At 31.5% G+C, this 27572-nt stretch overlaps 1 protein-coding gene across 2 annotated transcripts in view; it reads right to left on the bottom strand.

Moving 5' to 3' along the window:
* Positions 1-14699: 14699 nt before the first annotated feature.
* LOC129952503 (BUB3-interacting and GLEBS motif-containing protein ZNF207) overlaps positions 14700-27572 on the bottom strand; it is a 58783-nt gene continuing 45910 nt past the window's right edge. For both annotated transcript variants that reach the window (XM_056065110.1, XM_056065109.1), the window contains one exon: positions 14700-25637. Coding sequence is in view for 1 of the 2 variants with exons in the window: in XM_056065109.1 (XP_055921084.1) it covers positions 25540-25637 (98 nt within the window). In the remaining variant the exon portion in view is untranslated. The remainder of the gene's footprint in view (positions 25638-27572) is intronic.

Raw genomic sequence — 27572 nt, 5'->3', positions numbered from 1 at the left:
AAAAACTAACCGACAAAGCAATGCAAGGGGCAGCAAGTTTTAAAACTTGCCATCGAATAAGGCAAACTGCCAGGAGTTGATGTTGCGAGTGATTATCTTAAACTGCTCTGTGGATTCATTGGTTTCCCAACAATAACTTGCGGTTTTTCCGAGCCCCAGTTGAGGCAATTTTGGTTGTTAGCATAACCGCCTGGTCAGAAAACATGGTCATCCAAAACCCCTTTCGGCTAGAACAACTATACATTAAGCGCACAAAACAACAATAGGGACAATAAAATTTTGTTTGATAGTTCCTAATGTTACGAACTTTTTGCACCAATATGGGGAAGCGGTTTCGGTAAAAACTTCTTTTAAAAAATGCACTACTTCGACTTTACAGAACTCAGATTTCAACGTTTTCCAACGTTGTTCAGACGTAAAGCTACACTTTTTGTTCGAAGGGAAAATGATTTTGGCTTCTGCCAATATTTCGAGCGGGAAAAAGAGCTGTCAGTCCACAAAGTTTTATTTATTTTCCAGGCTTATAAAATTATTCAAATAAGAGCAGACTTATCAAGATTCAAATTCTAAGGAAAACGATAGAACTTTTGGTAGTTTAATTTACTTGGAATTGATGGTGTTGAAATGTCGTTAGTTCAATTTTATTGACTTTCACTCTCCATTCCACTAACTCTCCGATAAGTTCTTTCAGTGATTAAAGTAAACTAATTTTTCAGAACAAAATTTTCTAACTACATAACATTTTAAAATAACTTTTCTTTTTCTTGCTTTGACAACATCTTTCTGAGGTACGCCTTTTTTGCCAGTTTATGCAGGAATTGATTCTTTCATTTCATCAATTATTTACTACGCTTTTTAATTCAATGAAATCTCTGCCGGACAAAAAAGCAATATTATATGAAGGTCATTTAAAGAATGTGAATATACATATGTACATATGTAAATTGAAAGTATCAGGTTTACATTTTGAGAGTAGTCATAACTATATCCAAAAATATTTTCATTTCTTAATGAGACTCAATCGAAATAAAGCTTAGCCTTTTTGAGTTTCTGAACTACGTCACTTTACCATATATGTACAAATGTTTAAATTAGAAATATTATGTAGGAGGGTTTTACTGCTGTATCGGTCACGATTTAGAATTTGCGATAAAATCATATTATTTACTATGTACATAATATGTATGTTTCTTCAATATCATAGAGTATGTAATGTTAATAACTTTAATGATATAGTAATTATTTACGATTTTATACACAAGTCACAATCATTATGTATCTAATATGTATGACTATGTACGCATTGTATGTAGATACATACAATTGATCAAAGAAGAAATCGGACGAATATGTTTTTTCTTTTTAAATAACAAAATAAATTTGATAAACGTTTGAAAATGGCGAATTTACTCATTAAACCACACTTTCCTTATTAAATCTTAATATTTAGCAAAATTTGTATTTTTACATATAAGTAAATGGCCATCAAAATTAATTTTTAAGGAAACAATCGCAAATTTACTGCACTTTTAAATAAATAAATTAGATATCGCAACAGTCCGTTTAGGGCCTAGTGACTTACAGTTCTCAACTATTCCTGTTTGCGAGTACTTTTGTCAGGGTTGGAGGGACCTACAGTTTTAAGCCGTATCTGAACGCCTAATTTGAGAAAACATATTTGTCAATTCCTCGCAAGAGGCAGTAACCGTTGAAAAAAACTTAAAATGGCAGGCAGGGTTTAACCCAAGACCACTGGCATGAAAGTTCAACTCATTAACCACCATGCCACGGGTACTAGTTAGCTTTTAGGGTTTTAAAATTCCATCTATAGAGGACCGAAGAAGTTTACTGCAGGTGATGATTGTGGGATAATAAAACAAGTTTGAAAAAATCTTCAAATAAGTGCACCAACGCTGATGGCGGACGTATAGAAATATTTGCAAAAAGACGTTAACCCTGAAAGCGGTGCGAAAAAGTTATTTTCATGGAAGTGGCTATCAAAAGAAGCATTACTTGTCATTCTGAATTTAGCTTTTGTGTGTACAAGCTTATCTCTTCGCACGATTCCATCTACGGCACTAGATACCATACTCTACCTATAGCCCAGTCATTTTAGCTATTGTAAACTCCAATCTGCGGAAAAATTCCTAGTGAGCTGAATTTTTGTATACACCTTTATTACGGCATTGTAATGAGGATGTGTAAAATATCGTGCCGGCTAAAAGAGATATATAAAGGTCACGACAATCTGTTTTTCGCAAATATTTCGCGATCTATTGCTTGGAGGTCAATAAAGGTCAGTATAAAAGTTGTTTGTCATGAAATTGTCTACAAAAAATGTTGCTTGCATTTTTCTGTAGAATTAACCGTTTGCGGAGTAGAGCGTCGAGAAAGTTCTGCTATTCGACTCAAACATCATTGTATTGCTTTAACAACAACATTGGCCACTCTGTAATTATTAAGTGTTTAGAATCAATTCCAAAGCACACACACTACACCATTCCCCAATTGCAATTTGACAAAAACTTTTAGATTTCTGTACCTTTCAGATCTTTCTGAAAGAATAGGGCATTCCTGGAAATCGAAACAATCCACAGATGGATAGAATGAATGGGTTGTTGGAGTTGTGTATTCTGAACGACTTAAATTAAGTCTCTCATTCCACCTTCCCAATCATTGTAGTATCTTCCAGGCGAAACTTTTGACGATAAAAGAATTCTTGTCCTGACTTAAAGAAAACGATAATCTTATATCCGTGTTTTTTTCAGATAATCAGGCCGCTATAAAATGTTTGGACTCTGTGAGACAACAGTTTAATATTCACCTTTGCTGGATACTGGATACCGGGCCATACAGACATTTCAGGAAATTGTAAGCAGATGAGCTCGTCAGAAATTGTACAGTACAACGCATTCTACCACGTTTAGGTAATGCTGTCATACCAATCGCGATTTTAATCATACTAACATAATCAGTCTTTCACGTTTCGTAAGGGACTCAAACTGGTTTCATCGAACTTACAAGAAAGCCTTAAGATTCATTTGGAACCACTATGGTGGGCCATTAAATTGGCCTAACGAAACAAAATTGAGGCCAAGTGTAAAACATGGAGTTAGTTCTCTTACGTTATGGGAATGTATATCGGCGGCTGGTAGAGGAAATCGTGTTGTTGGGGATGGAATTATAGATCAATACAAGTTTCGAGGGACCATTTGAATCAAAGCGCACCAAGGGATATGGGTATTGTATGATTATAAGAATGTGGTTGAACCACCTCAACAATAACCAGAGTTAAATGTTATCGAGCATTTATGGAGCTATTTATAAAACCAGCTTAAAAACTACACTTTCACTAATAAGAAAGACTTACATATACCTTTTTTTGAAAATCTAATTAAATCAATGCCTATAGGTCCAACATTCGTTGTCCGATTTCTTTTTTGATTGTTTTATTGTTATCATTTTCTAATAAAATTAATCCGTATAATAAATTATTTAATTTTCGTTATGTGTAAAGAGTTCATAAATCATAACACATAGAACTTTAAAATATACGATCTCATATTCTCAAAACTTTCTTTGGTTTTATTTGTTGGCTTCAAAAAAAAAAATGCGTATGTCCGATTTCTTTTTTGATCCACTGTATAGACATGGAAAAATATAAATTTTTTATTTAGTCATATTTTTTTACGGAATCCCACAAAAATTTGGAAATACCACCAGCGCCAGCGCAGCGGAGATTTAAAACAACTATGGACTTTTTTAAGTGAGTCATTTAAGTCAAGTGACAAGTCAAATTAAACTTTGTAGGAAATTTGTTCATCATGGATATTAATCAGTATAAAATTGTTGCAGAATGTCTTAAATGTGAATAAATTAATTTGTCACATATTATGTTTGTTCCTAGACGTGTCTTAAATTCTTTACAATCATAAAGAATGGGAATTCACACGCACAACTAGTAGTTTATAATTTGTTTTAATTGATGTTGACTAACACCATGGAAAATCAAAATAAGACAAGTAGCTCTTGCAACTCGAAATTTTTCAAGACAAACCTTACGGGGGTTCCTTAAAGCATGGTATCTATGGGTTACCATTTTTCAGATAGTTTTCAAAAACTTTCCTTTTTCTAAAATGTGGTTTGATAGAATTTTTTATTGTTAAAGAAGTCATGATATGAAATTGTATCATACTACTGAAAAATAAAAATTGATTTGAACAGAATGTTAATATCTCAAAATTTGTAAGTTTGAGGGAAAACATTACAAATAGAAATAACCCTCATTTCAATTTTGTTTATAATTTTATTTATTTAGACAGTTATCATTTAATACACATTTTCTAGAAAAAATTAATATTAAGAATTTTAATTTTTTGTCTATTCTGAACGCGTTTGAACTTAAGCATTGAATTAGCCGTTCGGATTCGGCATTTAACTGTAGCTACCCTCCATCCCTGACAACAGTGCTCACACACAGGAATGGTTGAGAGTTGTAAGTCACTAGGCCCTAGTTTTCAACGGACTGTTGCGCCACCCAATTTATTTATTTATTATTACAGCAAAATTACCCCATACGGGTGATTCACCCGATTTGTGACGACTCCTATAACTACATAAACAATTAAGCCAGGAATTATAAATTTGCAGTACTTACTAAGCCAGTAGATGACAGGAACCTTTCCAAATTTCAACCCAAAAGATTTTCTGAGTCACATTACATTTAAAATCGCAAACAAAACGATATGTGTAACATTTTTTATTTAACTCTTTTTGACTGTTTCTTCAAAACGATTCCATTTAAAAAGACCAGAAATAACTTGAGTGTTCCACCATGGTTTGATTCTCACGTTAAAAAAAAGGAACAAAGCTTGGATAAATTATAATTAAACAGGAACTAATGATGATTATAGGACGTTCATTATAACAAAACAACTTTCCACTGACTACTCTAACATCCTATATGATAGCTACATTCGGAATATTTAATTAAACCTTGAAAATAATCCTGACAGTTCTTGGAAACTCGTTAATCGTAAGAAGAAAACATGTGGGTACCCTCAATGGCTCAATGACTGATTCGACATCAAATAGTAATGAGCCAAGAATAATTGCGAACACGTCTACCGCTGTTATAAATTTCCCCCACTTAAATTCTATCAATTTCGTTATAAGTGAAGATACTGTAGTTAATAGTATCCTACAACTTGACGAATGTTTTAGTCCTGGTCCCGACGGTGTACTCTCATCCATTTTGAAGAAATGTGCTGCGTATTTAGCACACCCGTTATGTGTTCTTTTCAACACGTCTTTAAGTAACACGTTGTTTACTTTTATCTGAAAGAGCTCCTTCATAATACCAGTACACAAAAATGGTCTACCGAACTACCGTCCTATTGCTAAACTATCTATGATACCCAGACAGTTTAGTCAATGAAGCGTCCATTTTGTCACTGTAGTTCAATTATCTGTGATAACCAGCATGGTTTTGTTAAAAAGCGTTTAACTGTTACTAATCTGTTTCACCTCACGTGAACAAGTAGATTGTATCTTTGCTGATTTCAGCAAGGCTTTTAACACTATTACTTTTAAAACTATCACTGTAAGGTTTTAACGACTGTTTCATAAACTGGATCTCCTCATATTTGCTAGATAGACGTTATAGTGTTAAATTTAGTAATGAGTGTTCATTTGTTGTGAATTCTGGTGTCCCCCAGGGTAGTCACCTTGGCCCTATTCTATTTGTTTTATTTATAAATGACTTGGTTTCGATCATACAAAATTCATCTGTCCTAATACTTATATGCTGATGACATTATAATTTTAAAAATAATGTACTCAACATCTGTACTGTCTTCTCTTGCAAGAAGACTTAATATTATTCAGGGAATGTCGCAATAATAATCGTCTTGTTTTAAATATTGACAAGTGTAATAGATTCGTAGTACGAACCCCGAAAAAAAGTATTATTACTCCCGTCGGTCAAAGTAAAACAATTTGCTACGAAATTCGGAGTTCGCGAAAAGTTGTATCAACAGTCATTGAATGAATAGGAAGTTTGGCAGTTTTTTCTACGAACAGTTATTTTGATCGGAGTTCAATTGAAAAAAAAAAGAAATATTTAGCGTGCGAGGATAAATTAAAAAAAAAATAATATAAATTAAAAGAATCATATTTACTGTTGTTTTAATTTGAAAGTGTTTACCTATATTTTTTTTTTTTTTTGAAGGGCAAATAAAGTTATCACAAATTAAATTCAGTTCCAAAGGTTTTATGAAATGCTTAAGAACAGCCTGAAATTGCCCAAGGATTTTGGAAAATCCCTAAGGAGAAAGTGAACTCCTTTTGGGAAGCTGTAAAAACAGAATTAAATAGCCTAGGTGCACATCTAAGGACACCTCCAGCTGGAGAAAAGTAAATTGAATAGATTAGTCCAACACTTTTTCATCAAGATCCAATGGGTTAAAAGCATCCCCTAAAATTTTCCACTGCATTTTTAGTGTTGGTCGTCTTTGTGTATTTTCTTCATTTATTGCAAAGATTTCAACGGCAATTTTATCCATTTTTCTTATTTTGACTCAAATCAGCTGATTTTGAAACTTCGAAATTAGTACTTCTGTGCGGCAATGCTTTTTGGATTCTGTTCGGGGCTTATGATGTAAATTTTCGGGGTCTCGCTACGAGGGACTCTGTGATAGGGGTGATTAAATGATTAGTGTCTAAAATACCATTACTAATTTTGGTTGTTTTTCTTCTTTCGTTGTTAAATCGATTGAAACCCAAAGCCAAGTTGATGCTATTTATACTGACTTTAGCAAAGCCTTTGATTCTGTATGTCCACAATATACATACATATTGCTTCCTAAGCTTGAAGTATTTGGCTCATTGCTAATTAGTAAAGTGCAAGAAGTAAAAATAGAGGAATATACTTCCGTGTCCCTCAAGGTAGTCATCTTGGTCCTTTGCTATTTATAAATTTTATTTAAGAGTTTCGTTATTCTCTAGGATCCAGCCACCTTCAAAGAACTTTTAAAGTTAAAGATCTATGGGTTACAATGTTACATTCAATCACGAATTTTCTTTTGTTCCTCATATTGATGCCATCGTCGCCAAAGCTATGTAACTCAATGCTAGGATTTTTAAAAAGAAATTCAACTGATTTTTCTTACCCCTACACCTTTGTTGCGCCCTATACAACTTTAGTAAAATCTATTTTGGATTATGCTGATGTCATCTGGAAACCTAACTAACAACTATTTTCCGATAGAATTCAAAAGATCCAAAATCGTTTTATAAGGTATGTATGTGTTTTATTATAAATGCATCGGAATTTCTGTCCAAACTCCCTAGCCAGGCAAAGCCTTTTAGGTCTGCAGATGCTCAAATCTCGAAGAACTGTTCATGATATAATTTTAGTGCGTGATATTATGTGCTACCATATATGCTACCATTATAAATAAAAAGATAACTGTCTAGACATAGAACAAACTACGGAATGAATGAACCAATTTCAAGATCAGTTAGGGAGTTCAATGAAATAAATAGACATCATGATCTTTCATTTTCCAATGTAAAATTCAAAAATGATTTATTGTACTTATTTATAAGCCTTTAATTTAATTATTGATTGATGTTAACTTTATTTACCTAAATAATTCTAAAGTCATCTTCGGAGCTTGTTACTCGTAGGTGAAATAAATAACAATTAAATAAAAAAAAGGATGTGTTTACTTACCAAGTTTTACAGTACCTAAATGTGGGTATTAAAAAAGTAACGGAAAAAGTGCCAAGAAAAACCCATTTTATTTTATAATAAGTATGTAATAGTGGTACAATTCAATTTATATGAAATCAATCCAGATTGCTGGCGAACAAACTAACTGCGGGTAAAATATTTAGCGGGTTTTCGTAGTACAACTGATAATGATTCATTTTAAAAAGCTAACGATGTTCAAGAGCAATGTATTCATTAATAAAATATAAATATCTAGTTTTTCACTTGTATTCTGTTTCGTCAAAATTTCATAGCTTTTTGTGTGTACAAATGCAAAATATTTGCATAAGTGTATCCTTAACAAACTTGCACACCTGGGTCCTTGATAACTTCCCGAATTCCATTCTTGAAAAATTCACCCTTATTGGAACAGGAGCCCAGCGTTACCACTTTACTTCAATTGAAGTAGATCTACTTCTTTTTTTCAAATAAATTTAAAATCTACTTCCTACTTCGCACCATCATCAAAATATTGAAATCTACTTCATTTTCAATATCTGGTTTTTTACCTACTTCAATTTTAATTAAAATCGACTGAATCTACTCCTTTTTTCTCTCAGTCTGTAGTCTTAAAACTTTGTAGAGAATTAAAAATCGCTTGAGTATTTGCATTTGCAGTGAAGTTACGTCTTTTCTAATGTATTCTAGTGTAACCCTTTTGTCATTTTCGACATACATGTGCTTAGAAACCCCTTTATCATAATTTCCCGTCAAAATTGCTGTTGAAAATGTCTAGGCCGTATTTTAATAACAACGACTTGATTTTAGAAAATAATGCCCTAATTCTCATCGTTACACTTTTCAATAGACGAAAATTATTTATTGTTTCCTTATCCTTAACAACACTTTCAAAGCTTATCGATCTCCCAATAAAAAATGTATATATGTAGTTTGATTTTGTAAATATCTTTATCTATCATACATATAGGGCCTGTATGGCAAGCTTTGCATTCGTAAACAAACTCGAATTCGAGATTTCAATTGAACAGGATATAACGATGGTAGAGAACACGAAAAAAGTGGTCCCCGATTTTTTCAAACTAAAAATAACAGTAGTTTCAATACAAATTTGTACGGTCAAAAATCGATAATTTTTTTAAATTCTTGCTAAAATTTGTGTTCTTAGTTTAGCTTCTTTCAATATAAAAAATATATAAAGGCTATCCCATCCCAGATAGAACCGTTATTTTGTTTTTAAGTTTTCTCAACAACTAAACTATTTTTTTCTGCCAAAAATATCATTGTTTTTATTTTTGATTTAAAAGCAATTCTTATTTTTTCGAAATTTGATTTCTTGAAGATGGGTTATCATTTTTTACAAAATTGAAATGCCAGGCGTTTAATAATAAGTTCAAAATTATATACCAAAAATATTATTAAACTAAAATTCAAAAACGATTTTCAAACGCAAATTTAAAAAAACAACTATTTTTTCTTGAGAAATCAAATGGCATTTACATTTTTGAAAACAAAATTTTTTGCAGGTACGTTTTAATTCAATACAGGAAATAGTTTTACACAGACATTTTTGAACACATGAGCGAGTTCATGCGTGCATATTTTTTTTCTGTTTGTTAATGTTTTAAGTTGAGCCCTCAATCAATTTTGGATTTGATAGTTTGTTTTCAATATGAAAAGATATTTTCAAGTTGTCCAAAAACAAAGATAAAAGATTTGTTGATGTAATAAAATTGTATTGCGATTACAATAACTATTTCTTGAAAAACCCGTCCTTTGCAATAAAACATTCTAAAGTCATTTGATATGACCAACACGAGCCCAATCTTTGCTTTTTCGTTGCTAACAACCAAGATTTAATTTAAGAAATGTTACATTAACATATTGAAGTATATGATTATGAAGCCTTAAATAGGTAATTAATTTGTTTTCTATTTTTTTATTGAAATAATGTAATTTAAAAATATGTAAAATAATATGAAAAAGTAAATTTTTGAAATCTACTTCCATTTTTCTCAATCTACTTCACTTTTTTCCTAAAATCTACTTCCACTTTTTTTGAGAAGTAGTAACGCTGGAGCCTTTCCTAAACGACAATTGTCATTTTTTGATTTGAGTCACTTTCTTGGCGTTTAAAAGTCGGTGCTTAAACGCTATTATTTGCAATCCTCACACATATTCAACATAAACAGCTGATTATGAGAGATTGATATTAGAAAGAATAAATTAAATTTTATAAATTTAAATAAAACTTTTTTAATGAAATTATAAAAAAGGCACAAATGTATAGCATTGAACTGTTTATATTGTTAAATAACACTTCTTACGTGAGCTTAGAAGAGAGTAGATTGGACAAGAGTAAAAACCCTAACTTATTGAGAGAGAGAGAAGAAGAATAAGATCGACATCAAATCCTTTACAGTAAATACATATGTACATTGTACATCCAAGGTATGAAATTGAGGTTCAATAATTCACCCCTTAATCGAAATATTGTACTTATTAATTCCGTAGAATGTAGAATGTTAGCTAAAAAGTATGTTCTTTCATTTAAGTAGTGGTCCAATTTGCTATAATACAACCTGTACTGCGAATTCTGAGCTTCTTCCATAAATTTATGGTACATTCGGTTTCCTTTTTTTCTTAAGCAATTCATAAAATTTTGGTTTTAGCGATTCCACTTGCTCTTCAACTGTAAATAACAGGTTTACTCCACATTCGGATGCCAGTTTTTTCCACTCTTGGACACATCCTCCTTCAATCGACAATAAGTGCATAAGTACTATTTTTGGTGTTCTCTGCTCATGCATTGCTAATTCTCGTATTATGCAGTTGAAATGAAGCTTAAAAGTATCCTAACAAATAGGCGGAATACCAGTCTCCAAATGAATCATATAGTTTGGTGAACAAACGGGTATTCTAAAAAATCTTTTAATAAAGTAACTTCTCCACTGTTTCAAACTGTCGATAACCCCATGCTTGTGCTAAATATAGAAGAATGGTTGTTACAGTTGCCCAAAATATCACTTGCTTTGATGTATGTGAAATACTCTTCTTATTTATGCAGCTGTTCCAAACAGAGCAGATAGATCGCTCTGCATCTGCTAGTTTGCCTTGAAGATGTTTTTTCATACCTATTGGAATTCGATGAAATCAACACCCCCAGGTATTTATACTCCTTTACGATTTCTATTTCCTGTCCGTTAAACGCCCACTTCTCCAGCCGTGAATATCTTCCTCCCCCGACTTCTTAAGATCATCATTTTAGATTTAACCAGGTTGACAGATAGATTCCAACTCTTACAATAACTTCCTAATCTGTTGATCATAAGCTGCATGCCTTCAACTGTCTCTACGAGGAAAACGATGTCATCTGCAAATAATAACCCTGGAATTTTCATCTCACGGAGCTCAATTTCACCTTTAACAGCATCTGTGATATCATTTATGTATAAGATAAACAGTAGTGTGCTTTGAACGCAACCTTGCTTTACTCCTACTGTTGTTTCGAAATCTTCGGAAAGACATTTTCCATCCCAGATACGAGCAGTATTATTATGGTACAAAGCTTTCAATACATTTATCATTTTTGATGATATCCCTAGCATATATTATTTATAGAAAAGTGCTTCTCGTGGTGCTTCTAAAGGAGTCAAAGGCTGCTTGAAAGTGGACAAAGAAAGCATAAAGTTTTTTTTATTCCTATTTTTGTATATCTCTGCTAAGCTTAACAACGAAAATATTTGGTCAACAGTCGAATAGCCTCTCCTGAAGCCAGCTTGTAAGTCATGCAAAATATGATTCTTTTCCACCCAATGAGTAAGCGTTTCATAGAGAACGGATGTGAATAGTTTGGCGGTTGTGTTCAAAAACGATATACCTCTATAATTAACTGGATCTTCGAAGTCTCCTTTTTTATGAAGCGGATGTATAATTGTTTTCAGGAAGTTATCAGGTACTTCAGCATTCTCAAAGATTCTGTTGAATGTTATTACGAGTAGGTTTTTGAACTCCGGTGTACAGTTTCAAACGATATTTGTAAATAACCTCTTCTATCTCAAGCAGTGATATTGGCGAGTCCAACTGTACATCAGATGAAGGAGGCGCTGCGTATAGAACGGCTGGTAAGAATTGTTTTGCGTTAAGCAGCTGCATAAAGTGAGTTGTGAGCTGTTCTGCAGAAAGACTAACTGCAATAGAATTTCTTTTTCCTACAACCATTTTAACTGCTTTCCAAAATTCTGTTGGCGATCTGGCTTCGTTAATAAAATCTATGTTTTTTAGATCATCTGCTTTTTTCTTTGCGGAGCATATGTTTTTAAAATGTTTATTTGCTGCTGCATAGTTTGCTTGTATAAAACTGTTATTCATTTTCCGAAACAGTCGTAAAAATGCAAAGGAAATATTTCTTACTTTTCTGCATTCATCATCAAACCACTTTTGCTTAATTTGTTTGGCTCTGTAAGCCAGATTGTTGAACTTTGGGGCAGGGGTTTTTATCATTTCAGTTAGTTTTTCGACTTTGATATTTTCTATACACTCATTTGAAGCACTTAAAAGCTCGATTTCGTTATTTAAATTTTGTTGAAAAATCGCACTATGACTATCCCATAATAATTTTGGAATTAGTTCAAGTTGTGTAATATCAGCTTCTTCTCTGCAGCCAGAAAACTTAAACAGAACTTCTAAGGGCATATGATCGGAAAAGTGTTTAATCGCTACTCGAAAATCACTTAAATGTGTTAGCCAGTTTCCAGATAAAAAGCAATAATCGATAACTGAACTCGATGAACCTCTTATAAACGTATATTCACCAAGCGAGTCACCACCGCAGCTTCTATTCAGAACTTTACAGTCGTCTTGATAGCTTTACAAGGGTCTGATAGCTCTAAAATCTTATCACCTTTAGCATCACTTGATCCATCTTTTGATTTGTGCAACATTGGTGTTACCATTCCTAAGGCAAAGATATTTTGAGACAGGCCTATCCTTCCGTTGAAATCGCCAACAAGCATTAAATCTGATGATCCCAAAATGTTTAAGGAATCCCGTAGTTAATCATAATCTGGCTGCCAGTGACTACAACTAAGGTAAACTGGGGTGGAATCGCGTAAGGTGACTGTTGATTGTTGACCATCAAAATTGATGATTTTGCTCCACGTAAGGTGATTATCAAATTGACTATCACTTTTTTACTATGGTTTGTTGGTGACAGCTATTTAGGTGTCGCTTTCATATATTTTGATTATTTTTTGTAAGAAAGATAATTTGTGTGAACTTCAGCTTCACTTTAAATTTAAAATTTAGTGAAAAAAATTAAAATATATGAAAGTTAAAATAAAAATAAGTGAACAGTAATGTATACTTCAATGCCAATGTACTATTAGAGCACCAGAACGAGAAATAACTACACAAAAGTTTAATTGCTGAGAATCAACTTAAGGAATAAAGCAACTTGGAACTTCCTAACCCAATGTTACTATGTAACCTTCTATGAATATTTATAAATAAGTTATTTACATTATGTATGTATATAAATTATTTATTCAGATTCTTGAAAAATGTTCGATTGAACAAAGAAACGTTTGTGTATGTTTTGCGGTTGCTCCTATTCTTCAACTGGCTGCAACTTTAAATCTTCTTGGGGGTGTTTATCAACGACTGTGCTGTCGGTTCTATGCCCACTTTTCATTAAAATTGAGCCTTAGATTCAACAAAAGAATATTTTTTTTTTGAGAAATATAACAAATATTTTTATTAATTTATAACTAGTATTAAGTATTTTTAGCAGAATCAATACTGAGCTGATTGAAATGACATTTATCCCTGTTGCAATTTGTACACAGTGTCCCAAACTTGGCTAAGTGCTGCCAGCAAATAGTAAAGTTTTAGCGATCACTTTACACAGAACAAAGAAAGGTTGATAATCAAAATTGACTATCAAAACAACTATCAACTATCGCCTTACGCGATTCCACCCCTGGTGTTATATAATGAGTAATATAATTGATTTTAAACTCCAGAATGCACGTGCCTTCGATTAAAATAAATTTAACCTGGATTCCACCTAGTTCCTTACGATATCCATAAAGCTCCCTACCACTTCCCCTTTCAAGCAAGGAACTTTTCACAGTCGGTATATATTCTAATTTATAGTTTGTAAACATATTTTAAAATCTATTAACTTCGTTGTCTAAGACGAGTTTCAAACAAAACAAAAACATCGAATTCATTTATATAATTGAAAAAATCTACATATACATTTTTTTTAAAGCCCTGCAACATTATAACTTAAAATTCTTAACGTTGAAAGCTTGGAAGTTATCTGGTCCAGGAAATAGTCTAGTAACAAGTTCTTGTCGCCAACTGTGATCGATTGTTTCATAACTTGTGTGGCACGTAGCGCTGTATTGTCAAAAATAAACGTCACCCATTTACATATCTTCCAATTCCTGCCATACAAAAAATAATTCGAGGCTCTTCGAATATGCCACGCCAACCCTTCTAACCCAAAAGTCTTATCAAACAGATAAGAGTGTTATCTGAAGCCCCCCTTAATGTAAGTCCCTGTGCCAAAAACGGCGTAATGTTGTTCGTGGAATATCTAAAGATGAGAGCTTTATAAGTCACAGCTGCCCACCTAGCTAGCTAACTATTCAAAATTAAACTTTGTATCAGACACTTTATAAAAAGTTCTTTCAAACCTATAATTTTCGACATTTCTTTTATTTTGAAATTGAATTTTAATCTATTAAATGTTTGAAATTCTTTTATAACTAATTAAACGCTTAGCGGTGAGCTCGTAATGCAAAGTGTTATGTAAAACTTGTAATCAATTTCTAAAGAAGGTATTAAAGAATATTAGATACATTGCAGTAAATATTAATATTAAAAATATTAATAAATTAAAGAATATTCTTTTACAATAAAAATAAAACACCATTTTTAGCATCAGCTTATTGCTTCTTTTTATTATTTCTGATTTTTAATAATTAATTATTGTAATATTAAATGTCATAAGATTAAAAATAATAATAATAATAGTAATAATTTTAATTAATTTAATATTTGTAGTCAATGAATGTATTTTTTTATTGTTATTTAAACATTAAACATTTCTAAATTTAGGTGAATAAAATATACATGACCTCATACGTCCTGAGATTTGTAATTGTATTTTTTTTTTAAGTTAAAGTAAAACACAGACAAAATAAGTAAACAAATTAAATACTTAATTAGCAATCTGCAACGAAACAACCATATTTAAATTAAAGAAAAATAAAATTAAAATTTTCTCATTGGGAACGGAGAAAAGGCAGATGCGACATTGATCACAAAAATAAAAGAAACAAATCTCAAAAATAAATTAATATTTTTTTCTTTCACTATTCGCATATTATTTTTTAAAACTTTCTACTCATCTTTTTATTTATTACCTTACAATAATACAGAAACATGTTTTGATTTTATAATTTCATTATGTTTTTGTTGTAGTTTTTTTTTATTTTGTATATAATATAGAATGACAAGGACCGAGAAATCCAATAGTTTTTGTTAATAATAATTCCCAACAAATGTAAAGTGAATGTATTTACTTGTGGGTTAAATTATTTGCAAAAAATTTGATAAGAAAAACTAAACTTTTTAAAATAATTTAGCCCATAAGGTATTTCTCGATCAACAAAACCAATGTGACAAACTTTAAATGGCGTTTTGTTCTTAATTTATATTTTGTTTTTTATTTAAATGAACATCACGATCCATCTACTTGCTTGTCGCCCATCTTTTCCAGACATAAATTAAATTTATGGATATATAAATATATTGAAGCGGTTCTTAATTTTAAATTTAAAAATTAAATTAAAAAGAAAGCATTTTTTCTACAATTAATATTTAATTACGAATATATACGAGTATTTATGCCTACTTTTAGACATTCCTACACATTCAAGAAACAGAGATAGGTTTATAGAGAAATAGAGAAATATATGTAAGTTTTACTTTTGGCAAACACTGGTGTTGTATATATTAATATATTATAAAAATATAATAATATTCACATAAATACTATTAGTTATAATAATTTTGTACATAATGAATGTATTGTATTTGTCTGGAAAACGGTGAGGTACATTCGTCTAAATTTTACTTAGACAAAAGTCCAACATCAATTTTGCGAATATTCAAAATTCTACCGTTGAGACGAGAATTAAGAACATCACTTGTCATGTATATTATATAAGATGAAATACCTATAATATATATTTTCGTAATATTAACGTGCTTTTTTAAAATACAAATTATTATTATTTTTTATTTTTTTTTATTTTAGCTGCAAAAATATAGCAATACCCAAAATTAAGAATGAAGGGAACACAAGTGCTGTTTTTGTTTTTGTTGATTAGTTTATTTGAAAAAATGTGGACAGGGGGGAGATACTGTTAGAAAGAAGACAAATAAGGAAGGTAATTAATGCAGTGGGAAATCCTTTTTGTTTAATTTTCATTTAAAGATTAACCTCTACTTTATAAATTTCATCGATTAAATTTCGCCCCATACGTGGCTTTGAAAACTATCCGTTTTAAGGGAATATCTATACACATATGTACTTGTGTCTTGTGTCTACAATTTTGGGATGCGGCTAACCTTGTTAAGCCTAGTACATACTTGTGAACCATCTCGTGAACCCATACAAATTTCAGTTTTTGGTTCACCCGTGAACTTGCTCGTGAAGCTGAGTGGAGAACAAAGTGGAGAGTTTTCGTTCACGGGCAATTCACGTGCAAAATGTACGGGAACTGTTGGTGAAGCTTTGACATTTGGTTTACGCATTTTAAAGTTTGTGGCTGCTTGAGCGTTGTTCTAAAAAAAAAAGTTAAAATGGTGTCATATGAAATAGAATACCTATTTGAAGATTCAACTGATGAAGTTGACGATGTTGGCCTCTCAAAAACAGCATTTTATGTCTTCATTAGAGTGTTTTTGAAACGTCAAATGTTCACAACTTGTACTCACAAGTGTGTACCAGTGAGCAATGTCAAAAGTTCACTTTCTCCACTGGCGAACGTTCACTTCACGAGGAAGTATGTACTAGGCTTAAGCGTGAAATTTTAAGACCACGTTTTTATTTCATCAAAATAAAGCCAATTTTAATACAAATTTCCAGTTTTAAAGTTTCCAATTGAATTTTCGAAATGAAATAATTTAAATTCGAAATACAGACAAATTAAAATAAAATTAGATTCAAAAAAGTTAGCAAGTTTGAAAAATAAGCCCTTTCAATAAAATATGCGAAGTAGAAAAATTAGAACTTTAGTATGTAAATATTTAAGCTTAAAACCTTGAAATAATTAGTAATTGTGTTTATTACGTGAGAAGAAAAAAATATTTAGTATCGTACCATTCCCTTCAAAGTGACTCTAAACTGGAATCTACAATTGGCTTCGTGTTGAGCCAAAAGTCTAAACATAAGAAAATAACTTAACTCAGTCAAAGGTTGTTCCTTTATCAAAAAATGTAGACATGTTAAAACACGATATGCCAAAGCTTTAACCAACATTAATTTTCATGAATGTATTTATCTTGAGTGTGATCAGCCTTGTGTAAATCTTTATCCAGCTCTTGTTTATTAGTAATAAGAAAAGTTGAAGATGCAGGCATCTGTGATGCTGACATGGAAGCAACATTACTTATTGATCCGCCATAATCTATATTTGGTTTAAGTAACTGGTCCTTAAAAAAATTAGACATTAAAACGACAAAACTTGATTATTTCTGACTGCTCTACATATTTGTATGGCTTGTTGGGATACCAGAAATATAAATTTGAAGTTTTCAAAAACATGTGCTAGCTGCACCCTAAGCAACTGCAAACTGCGTTTTCAGAATCATAGGATAATTAGTAAGCTGATGTTGAGCCACTTAAGGATTCATAATACAAGCATTTTTCAAGATGAGAAAAGTTATACAGTCTGTTACATAAGAGCGTGGCCACTATTACACGTAGGTAGAAAATCAGAGTCCTATTTCTTTTTCTATGACATAAAGGGCACCTACTGAGGTGCTTCATGCTTTTTGTAAAAAGTCAGCTGTCTGTCAAATTTAGTTTTCAATTGAGTGCTGTTGCATTCAGGCAATTTTTCTATGTTTGCATAAAAAGGACCCAAATTAACGCAAACTGCTGCTACGAAATATATGGGAAAGTCGAAGCAGTTCTTTAGCAAGTGTATAAGTCGCTATAAAAAGGTCGTTAACGTTGATGATTTTCCTGATCACGCAAAGTCTCAAAAAAGACGAAACAAATATTCTCACATTGTTCTCGAAAGATCCAACTTTAATTTTACGTGAAGCTGCTGTGAAATTGAAACCAAAAAGTGTTGACATATCGTACGGAACGATTTGCAGGCACTTGCTTGCCAATAAACTGAAGTATCGCAGTACTTTGGAAAAACCAATGTTGAGTGCAAAACACGTTGAAAAACGAGTGGAATGGGAGAAGGAAAACTTGGACCGCGATTGGAGCAACGTAATTTTTTCTGATGAATGCTCCTTCTGGGCATTTTCGAGCATCAAACACGCCTGGACAACCTCCACGAGTAGGATGCTTCAACGGACTGTTAAACACCCCGTCAAGGTCCATGGTTGGGGGTGCTTCTCAAACACAGGTTTCGGTACTTTGTTCTTATTTACCGGGAATTTAAATGCTGAAAAAATGAATAAAATATATTAAAAGGCTTTGTTACCTTCTGCTAAGCAATGGTATATTAAGAAAAATGAATGCTGGATCCTTCAAGAGGACTAGATCCAAAACATCGGAGTCGAGCGTGTAGCGTGTGGAAGGCGCAAAACGAAGTTCTCACTTTAGATTCGCCATCTCAGTCACCGGATGAAAATCTCATAGAAAATATGTGGGCTCTGATGAAAATGCAGTTTCGCAGACGGAAGCCATGCAATTTAGATCAACTTTCTCGACAAATTCGAAATATTTGGAGGTCTTTTTTGGTAGAATATGCGGAAAAACTAGTGGAAAGTATGCCCCGACAGTGATAGGCTATAATTGACAATGCACGAGATTAAAGTTACTAGTGAGTTAATTGCATTGACGATCAAATTATCAATAAATTTGCGAATTTTTTGAAAAATCAATTGTTGTTATTATTTAACAGTGACCACGCTCTTATGTAACAGACTGTATGTAACTCTTTGATGAAAGGCTACTCTTTGATTTTTAATGTGGGAAGAGGTTCCTATTCCCTTTAAGATACCCTATACCAATTCTGGTATCCTGCGACATGAAAATGCAATTTTTAATTTTAGCACAGATCGGAAACTTTTTTGAAAACTATAAGCCGTTACATAAAATATTTTTAAACAAATCATTTATTCATATTAGGTTAAAGTTTACTCCTCTTAGAAGTAAGATCTATGAAGAAAATGTATTTTAGCTGGAACAGTGAATTGACACATCATGAAATGCCAATGGGGCGGCCTATTAATGTTTTAAAGAAAATGGTAGGGACACTTGTACTTTTCGAAACTTGCAATGCATTTAAAATGTCAGGTTTACATAATTTATATCAAATAAACAATAAAGGATTTAGCACTCCAATAATTACAACAAAACAAAATATGAGAAAGAGTTTCCAAAATAGTGTAAATAATTAGCATAGAGTGGGACATAAATCATAATTTTCCTAAAAGAAAATAATAAAACAATCCATTCCCTAATTGTTTACTTCTAAAATCTACACAGTTAAACAAATAAAAATATCAGGGAATACCTTTTTCTAAATAGAAGATAGTTCTTCTGAAAATAATTCTATTTTGTATTCTTTAATAAATATATAAATTTAAAGCGTGCAATCGCAACATATAATTTTTTGAATGTCATTTTTTGTTTTGAAAATAAATTTCGAAAACGGTTTTTTTATTTTCTATTCTCATTTTTTGTTCATTTATACATTTTTATAATAAATTTCAACACAACAATAGTGAAAACATTTATAATTAGAAATGTATAGTAATTAGATTTATGTATGAAATAATAAATAAAGTATGCTTAGCTGTTTATTTTGGTTCTCCTTTTTTTTCACAGAATTATTTCGCCGTAATAAGGTTTTGGGAAAAAAAGAAAGTTAATTTACAAAATCGAGTATGCAAATATTGTAGAAATAAAAGTACTTACAATGATATTATTATTATTTTGTGTGCGACGATGGTATAAAAAGAATAAAAGAAGAAGACAAAAACACTTTTATTTTGTTGTTAAATATCTTACCTTGAGATATCACGAAACAACCAATAAACTTCTTTGAAATAGGTATTTGAGTTTTGAGTTTTAAAGATTTGGAATCTATAGACTAATAAAAATCTACCTTCACCAAAAATTATTTAATATAAATTGACACATTTAGTAAGAATGCAAGAAAAATATTTTGAAAATTATTTCCTATATTTTCAGGATAAAATTTGTTTGAATGTCTTAACGAACTCGGTAAGCAAAAACAAAAGTTTTGAATATCAAACCTGAGCCGGATATTTTTATGTTTTTCATGAAATTCAAAGGCATTACATGCAAGAAAAATGTATTATATTAGTGGAGGTTATTCTGATGTTTATATTGTTCCCATTATTGAGCATTTATGTGTGCCTCTCAAGTGTGCTTGTTTTTGTTAGAAATGGAGGAGACCAACTTTATTACGAATCTAAACGGATAATCTAAGCTGTTTATCATGAAGTCGAAAGTTTCAAGAGTTACTCTTTTAAGTTGGAAATCGAATCAAGAACTTTAGTTATTTTTATTTTTATTTTTATTTTTATTTCGAATGAAAAGAAACATTTAAAAATTTTACTTTAGGCAAACAAAAATTTTAAACTCATTGTGCGACTAATAAAACCAAGTTGAAAGCTGCAATTCATAATTAAATATTTCGTTATTCTGTTTATTTATTTTAACTTTCACCAATGACATTTGTTATTTAGTTATTTCTACAATTAAGGGATTTATCTAACTACTTAGAAAAAATAACGAGGTTGGCTTTAATTGCGAATGGGACCTATTTTGGATTTTATACGAATAGATATTGGGGCTCTACCGGGGTTAAAACTTCTCCTGGAGTTTTTACTATCAATGAAATTTGAAAATGCGCATATGTTTTTTGATTTCAAGAACTACTTGTGACATTATTCACGTTCTTAATTCTCAAAATGTAAAAATTCTGTGGATAATTTTATCCAATAATAATAGAGAAATATATGTTTAATGCAGCCATTTGCAACCATGTCACACAATTTCTTCTCTATAAACCTTTAAAGTTCATGCCTTAAGCCAGAGTTGATTTGGTTCAATAATGTGACATTATCCCAAATGAATGGACATAATTTTGTATCGTGTTTTCCAGGACGTGCTACGGACTTGACAACTTTGAATTTAATTTGTGAACGCGGTCTTTTCTTTTAGATCCTGGAAATAGCCAGCTTATCCTTCCCTTATTAATAATTGTGATGATGGCCCGAATCGAAATATTAGGACTTGGGCAAAATTTGGTTTCAATAGGATGGTGCCACAAGCCTAACCGGACAATTGATTTATTGAAGAGTAAGTTTGATGAAAGAAATGGACCAGTCGATTGGGAGCCTCTTACGTGTGATTTAACGTCTCTTAGACTATGGGTGTATTCATAAACGCCAGCCCAACTAAGAACTTCGTTATCTGCATTCATAGTCAGATTTTAGATCGAACTAACCTAGTCGAACTGCAGTACCTACCGTTCATAAACATCAAACTGTCGACAGCGTCGTTCATAAACATCAAACTGTCGGGCAGATTGTGCAGCTGAATTTAGCGGACGAAGGACGAAGCGGCACTGACTCGTAAAGAATGTAAGTAATGGCAAATATTTTGTAATTTTTTGATAAAAATAATTTAAATTATTGTTTTTAAAGGGATGAAGAAACTACTGTAGATACTGTGTGGAAAACTAACCACATTAAACTTTTAAATACAAAGCGAATAAGCATGGAAATGGAATTCAATGCTGTAAAGAGGCAAAAAAATTACATTGTGGAGGACGGCATTTTGGCAGCCAGAACTCTGCTTACATACAAATCGGACTAAGTCGGACCTTTTTGTTTACTACAGACATTCTGCGTTGGGAGTGCGTTCACAAATGCATTAGAACTGCAGTGCCTCCCAGAATTAATCGGACCCATGATATATAAATTCTCACAATGCGTTTTCTCCAAGAAATTAAATGAAGTGTAAAACTTTATAACCATTTTATTTGACATTTTAGCACGTTAGCAAATATGTATTAGAAACAAAAGCTACTATAAAATTTTACACCTCACACATAATCGGACACTTAATATTTAGTACCTAGTTGGGTATTCTTTCGATTAAAGGGCTTCCTCAAAGCGTCGAGTTATTGAAGGAATAGTTGTTAGTATACTTCAGGACTCATTTTTTTAAAATTGTTCTTGAAGGCCCTGTTTAAGGTCCTCAAAGTTTCTAAAGTTCTTTTCTTTAACTCGTCGTCCCAGGAAGTAACTTTGTCTATGTTTTAACCACCTTAGGGCAGTTTTTTTTATATTTTGCGCGCACTAAATGGGCTAAGAATACCCGTATAATGATTAAACACAGTGCGAGCAGTAAGTTATATAATAACCAAGACCTCTGCTATACATAATGTGTGCCTTTGGTAGTTGTCCTGGCAGGAGATGAAATTGTCTTGTATTCCGAGTTTTAATGACACTGGAGCACAAATTTTGCTTCAAGTTATTGATGTTAGCCATTTGATACATTTTACCTTCCACAACATGTTAGTTCCGGACATCAGAACTTGCAATCATGATCAACCCACCGTCATGCTTCACTGTAGCTCGAGTGAAATTCTTCATCTCTCCAATAGTTAACTAACAATGCATAAATATGTAGTTCCACTTTATTCCAAGAAGACGAATCCTGTGTTATATGTTTTTTATAAGACTCAAGTTTCCTATTTCTATTTCAGTGACTACTTCGATGGTGATGCTTCTTCTTCTGCTGGTTTCTTTGCTGACTTTTTTAATTGCGATCTTTTTCAAATAAGTCTATAGAGATGCCGAAAATAAGAAGGAATTTTAGTTAGAAAGTTAAGCTTCTTTCCTTTTACTTTTCCGCTTACATTATGAATCTTATTTTCGTTTTTAAATTAACTGTGAAAGGGTCCATTTCACAATTTTTGCTATTTCTTGTACTGATTTACCGTCTTGGTAAACCAATTTTCGTATTTCTAAAGACGTTTATTTTTGGTTTGGTGTCATTCTTACGTAGAGCAAGAAACTTTAAAGGTTATTAACATTGTCGTTTGATGAAAAAAGTACCATTACAAAGTTACTACAATTCAATTTAGTTAATGTCCGAATATGTGTGAGATGTTAAATCAAGGAGCAGTTTTTGATTTTGGTATTTACATATTTGCTAAAAAATAACTTGAAATTCATTTTGTTTATTAAAACTTTTTTTCAACTTAAATATGTTATGAAATAATTATAAAGTCCTACCACTTCTATACATTTTCTTGATGAAATTGAAAGTGTGTTATGCCCACAAGCCGAAGACGTTGGAAGAGCTCAAAGCCAACATTGAATGCGTAATAATGCCCGTGTCGAAAAATAAGTCGAACGAATCGATCACTACAAACGTGCCATTTGAACGAAGTTGATATCCGTGCACAAATGTTTTGCTTTCACTTCAAGCGGATAAGACATTTTTGAAATATCTCAAATGGTTTTCGTTGTATTAGCAAAAAAGGAAAGTTGTCAAGTTCTCATTAGAAAACCATTTATATTGTTATTGAAATCTAAAGAGAGTCTAATTAGGTTCTACAATTATCAACCATGAAACGCAATATACTTTCATATCCTCAGTAAAAATGTGCTATAAAACAAAACCAATGAATGGATATGTATCAAATGGATGTATATCGAATATTTCAAAACACTTATTCTGCTGAGTCATCGTGTTGCTAGTTCCGTTCCATTTATATAAAGAAAAAAAAGTCTCAGGAGATCATGTCAAAGAATACGCTGTTCAAGATAGAATATTCACTTAAATTCAAGGAACATTTATGTAGGCTTTTGAAAACAATAAAGGAGGTGTTATTTAACATAACATATTCTCGAAATACTCAGAAAACAGTTAAGCTTGAAATTAGAAAAAAAGAACAATACAATTTCACTAAATAGGGTCTTGACAAATAAATTATCCGGAAGACGAACTATTTCCTCATAGTTTTGAACATCACCCATTCTTATTATTGAATTATTATTTTAACTGAATATAAAATTAACTAATTAAAAATAAAAAATTAAAAAAACTAACGAATGACAACAATTTATTTGTACTTGTGCAAAAACACACAACAAAGCCCGGGGAGTTATATATAGAAAGTATATATGCGCAAATAGCAGGGAATATACACAAAATAATTTACCTATAAGAGATGTTTTCCACGAATATTATTAATGTAATGTATATTTAATAAAACAACGTTAAGCCAACAAATACATGAGAGTTAAATGCACTTGTGATAATGATATAAAACAAAAAGAAAAATATAAATGAATAAAATAACAGGAAAAAGGTCAGCACAACAAAATAAAAATTATAATTAAAATAAATTACAAACAATAAAATAGAGAAAACCTTACCAGACAGTAATTATTATTATTATTTTTTGTTTAAATTTTAATTTTTTTATTAAAGTTGTTTTGTTTTATATTGAAGAAAAATATGAAAAATTGGGTGGATAAACTTTTATTATTTCTTTCGACATACCAGCTGTAGTAGTACGTACTGTCAAGCATGTGTGATGTGAAGAGGAGTAGCAGGAGAAAATTAACAAAAAACGCCCTCAAAAAATTTTCTATGCGTAGGAAAACCATTTTGACCTGTTAAGAATTCATCAGAAAAAAAAGAGTATAACAGTGATATTTGTCAGAAAATTAATAAATTCTTATTTTCTTATAAACTAACTGGAAAAAATTGTGTACTACTTAAAAAAGAAAATTATTAAATTAAATAAAGAACTTGGATGCTAATATTTTTGACTGTTTTGTTTTTTTTTGTTTTTTAAATATTTACAAACAAATTATTTTTATTTTGTAATTATATTGCTAAGTGTACTAAAAAGCTTTCTAAATTATATAAAACATTTAAATAAATTAATTGCTACTTTGCTTTGCATGAAAGTAACATACCCAAACATTTGTTTTTTTTTTTTTTAATTATTTTAACAGACAAATATTTCCTCTATTTATAGTTTTTGTCGAGAAGTTTTCAATGCATACGTTTTGTTAAAATAATTATCTAGGTCAAAAAAAAAAAACAAAAGTAGAAATACGAAATTAGAGTCAAAACCAAAAACTAAGAGGAGTTATTTATTTGTTTTTGTTGTTGTTGGTGTTTCGCTTGCATTTTTTTAAATACGCTGTTTTAATTTTCATATAGTTTTCTTTTTCTTTTTTAATTTAACATTACTGTGATTAATTTTTTTTTTTTTAATAAATAAGTTTATAATATTGAGAAGAAAAATCTTTTTCACTTGCTTTCTGTTGCTTCTGTTGTTGTTGTTGTTTTCTATTGCAATGGATCCGGATTACATTGTTTTTGTTATTTTGCGTGATACACTTGTTTTAAATGTTGATATAGGACAAGGTGCGTAATATGTTGGTATCATCTGTGGTTGGACTCATCCATCCGGATAAATAATTGGCATCGGCAAATTCAATATGGGAGCCAAACAAATTGGCCCCTGAGGAGTGGATCACCGAAATCGCGGCTGCATCATTTGGAGCATTGGATGGCCGGGTAACATAACACCCATTCCAGGGACTCCCATACCTGGGACAGGTGCTAACAAACCTATAATCGTTGGAAAAAGAAAAATAAAAACATATCAAATAGTTAATATTTGTAAAATGTGTCCTATACAAAATTTTTCGGTAATAAAAAATTAAATTAAGAAAACTTAAAACAAAATGGTTCTCTTTTTCAGATGCATTGCATTAATTTATATTTATTATATAATATATATATATAGTAAACGATTTATTTGACAAAAAATAAAGTGTGTAAGATTACTGATCATATTTAATAATTTAAACTAATAAACGCAACATACGATTTAAAAAAAAAAAGAAAATTAAAGAAAAATAAGAACATTCAAAAACAATACATTTTTTCACAAATTATAATTACAAATATTTTCTTTTAAAGAAATGTACGCTTTGTACAGAATTTGCAAAATAATAAACAAATCCCTAATAGGAGGAGAACATTATAGCGATAGATATTTACACAAAGTTTAATATCAAAATTGGAGGCGATCTTTTATCGATGACCAGTTAAACAGTCAATTAGCAGTCAGCGGAAGGAATGAAAATTGAATGATAAAATGGTACTTGATTTATTTAATCTTTTATATTTAAAAACTCATTTTGATAAAAGCATTTGAAAGCATTAGTTTTTTGATGTAGAAACTGGGTTAGACTAGAATTTACTTAAGAACATTAGAAAATCGTACGGAATAAACCAACCACTAGCATAAAATTCAATTGTGTATTATCTAACTTACCTTTTGTAGGTGTACATCAATCTTTTTAAAATAATAGCCGGGCATTAGAAGATGTTCTTCTTAATAGATTTTAATAAAAAAAGAACATACACAAATTAATCAGGTGGCGCGACAGTCCGTTGAGAACTAGGGCTTAGTGACTTACAACTTTCAACCATTTCCCTGTGGTCAGGGATGGACGGGACCAACAGTTTTAAGTCGAATCCAACCTGCTTATTTGAGGGACCACTTTTCAAGTCAAGAATTGCTCTTGGAGAGTTTGTCAATTATTCATAGAGGCAGGGATTGAACCCAAGACTTTATAAAAAGAACTTATAAACTCAAATGTTGACACAAAGTTCTGGGGGTTATTCCGTAAAACAATTGTCGTCAGACGATAGCGTTTCGAAGACTTCACTTAATGCAATAATCGTCAATTCGATAGCGTTTGCGTAATATCTAAATATATGCATATAAGTAATACTTCTGACTTATTGAAGTAAAATATTAAAATTTTGTTAGAAACCAAAAAAAAACAATCGCATGAACAACGCTCAGGAGCTGTTAAATGACGTTAACGAAGATCCTTGAAAGGGTCATAACTGGTGATGAAACATGGGTGTACGGTTATGATGTCGAAATCAAAGCACAGTCCACATTGAAGCATCCAACGTCACCAAGAGCGAAAAGTTCGCTCGTGAAGTTCGATCAAATGTGAAGGTTTTGCTTACTGATTTCTTCGGTTATGATAGCATAGTGCATCAAGAGTTCTTATCACAAGGTTAATAAGGAGTATCACCTTGAAGTCATGCGACGATTGCGTGAAGCAATCCGAAAAAAAGCTTAGATTAATGGAAAAACAATTCATGGCTTTTGCATTACGATAACGAAAACGCTACTACTTTGAAGCGGATCAAATTGATGTCAACGAATAAATAAATATTTTTTTGATAAAACGAAAATTCCGGGTCCTTTTTAAACACACCTCGTATTTGTATCCCATTGATATAACTAAGATCATTTGCATATTTTTTGTAACCCCTGCTGAAACGTTGGGAAATTTAATGTAACTTAATTGTTTCATTGCGAAAATTACAGCGACCAAAAAAGCCGACGGAAAACTATACTTCCACTAATCACAACTCTTAAGACTTTGGGTGGCAAAATGTACCAATGGTTGATAGCAACGATTTCTGACACGGTTTTGCAGAAAGCACATTATATCAAATAGTTTTGAGTCTTTC

Source organism: Eupeodes corollae, chromosome 3, assembly GCF_945859685.1.
Source record: "Eupeodes corollae chromosome 3, idEupCoro1.1, whole genome shotgun sequence".
Classification (NCBI taxonomy): Eukaryota; Metazoa; Arthropoda; class Insecta; order Diptera; family Syrphidae; genus Eupeodes; species Eupeodes corollae.
Note: the sequence above shows the minus strand (reverse complement) of the source record. Positions and strands in the feature narration are given on the sequence as shown.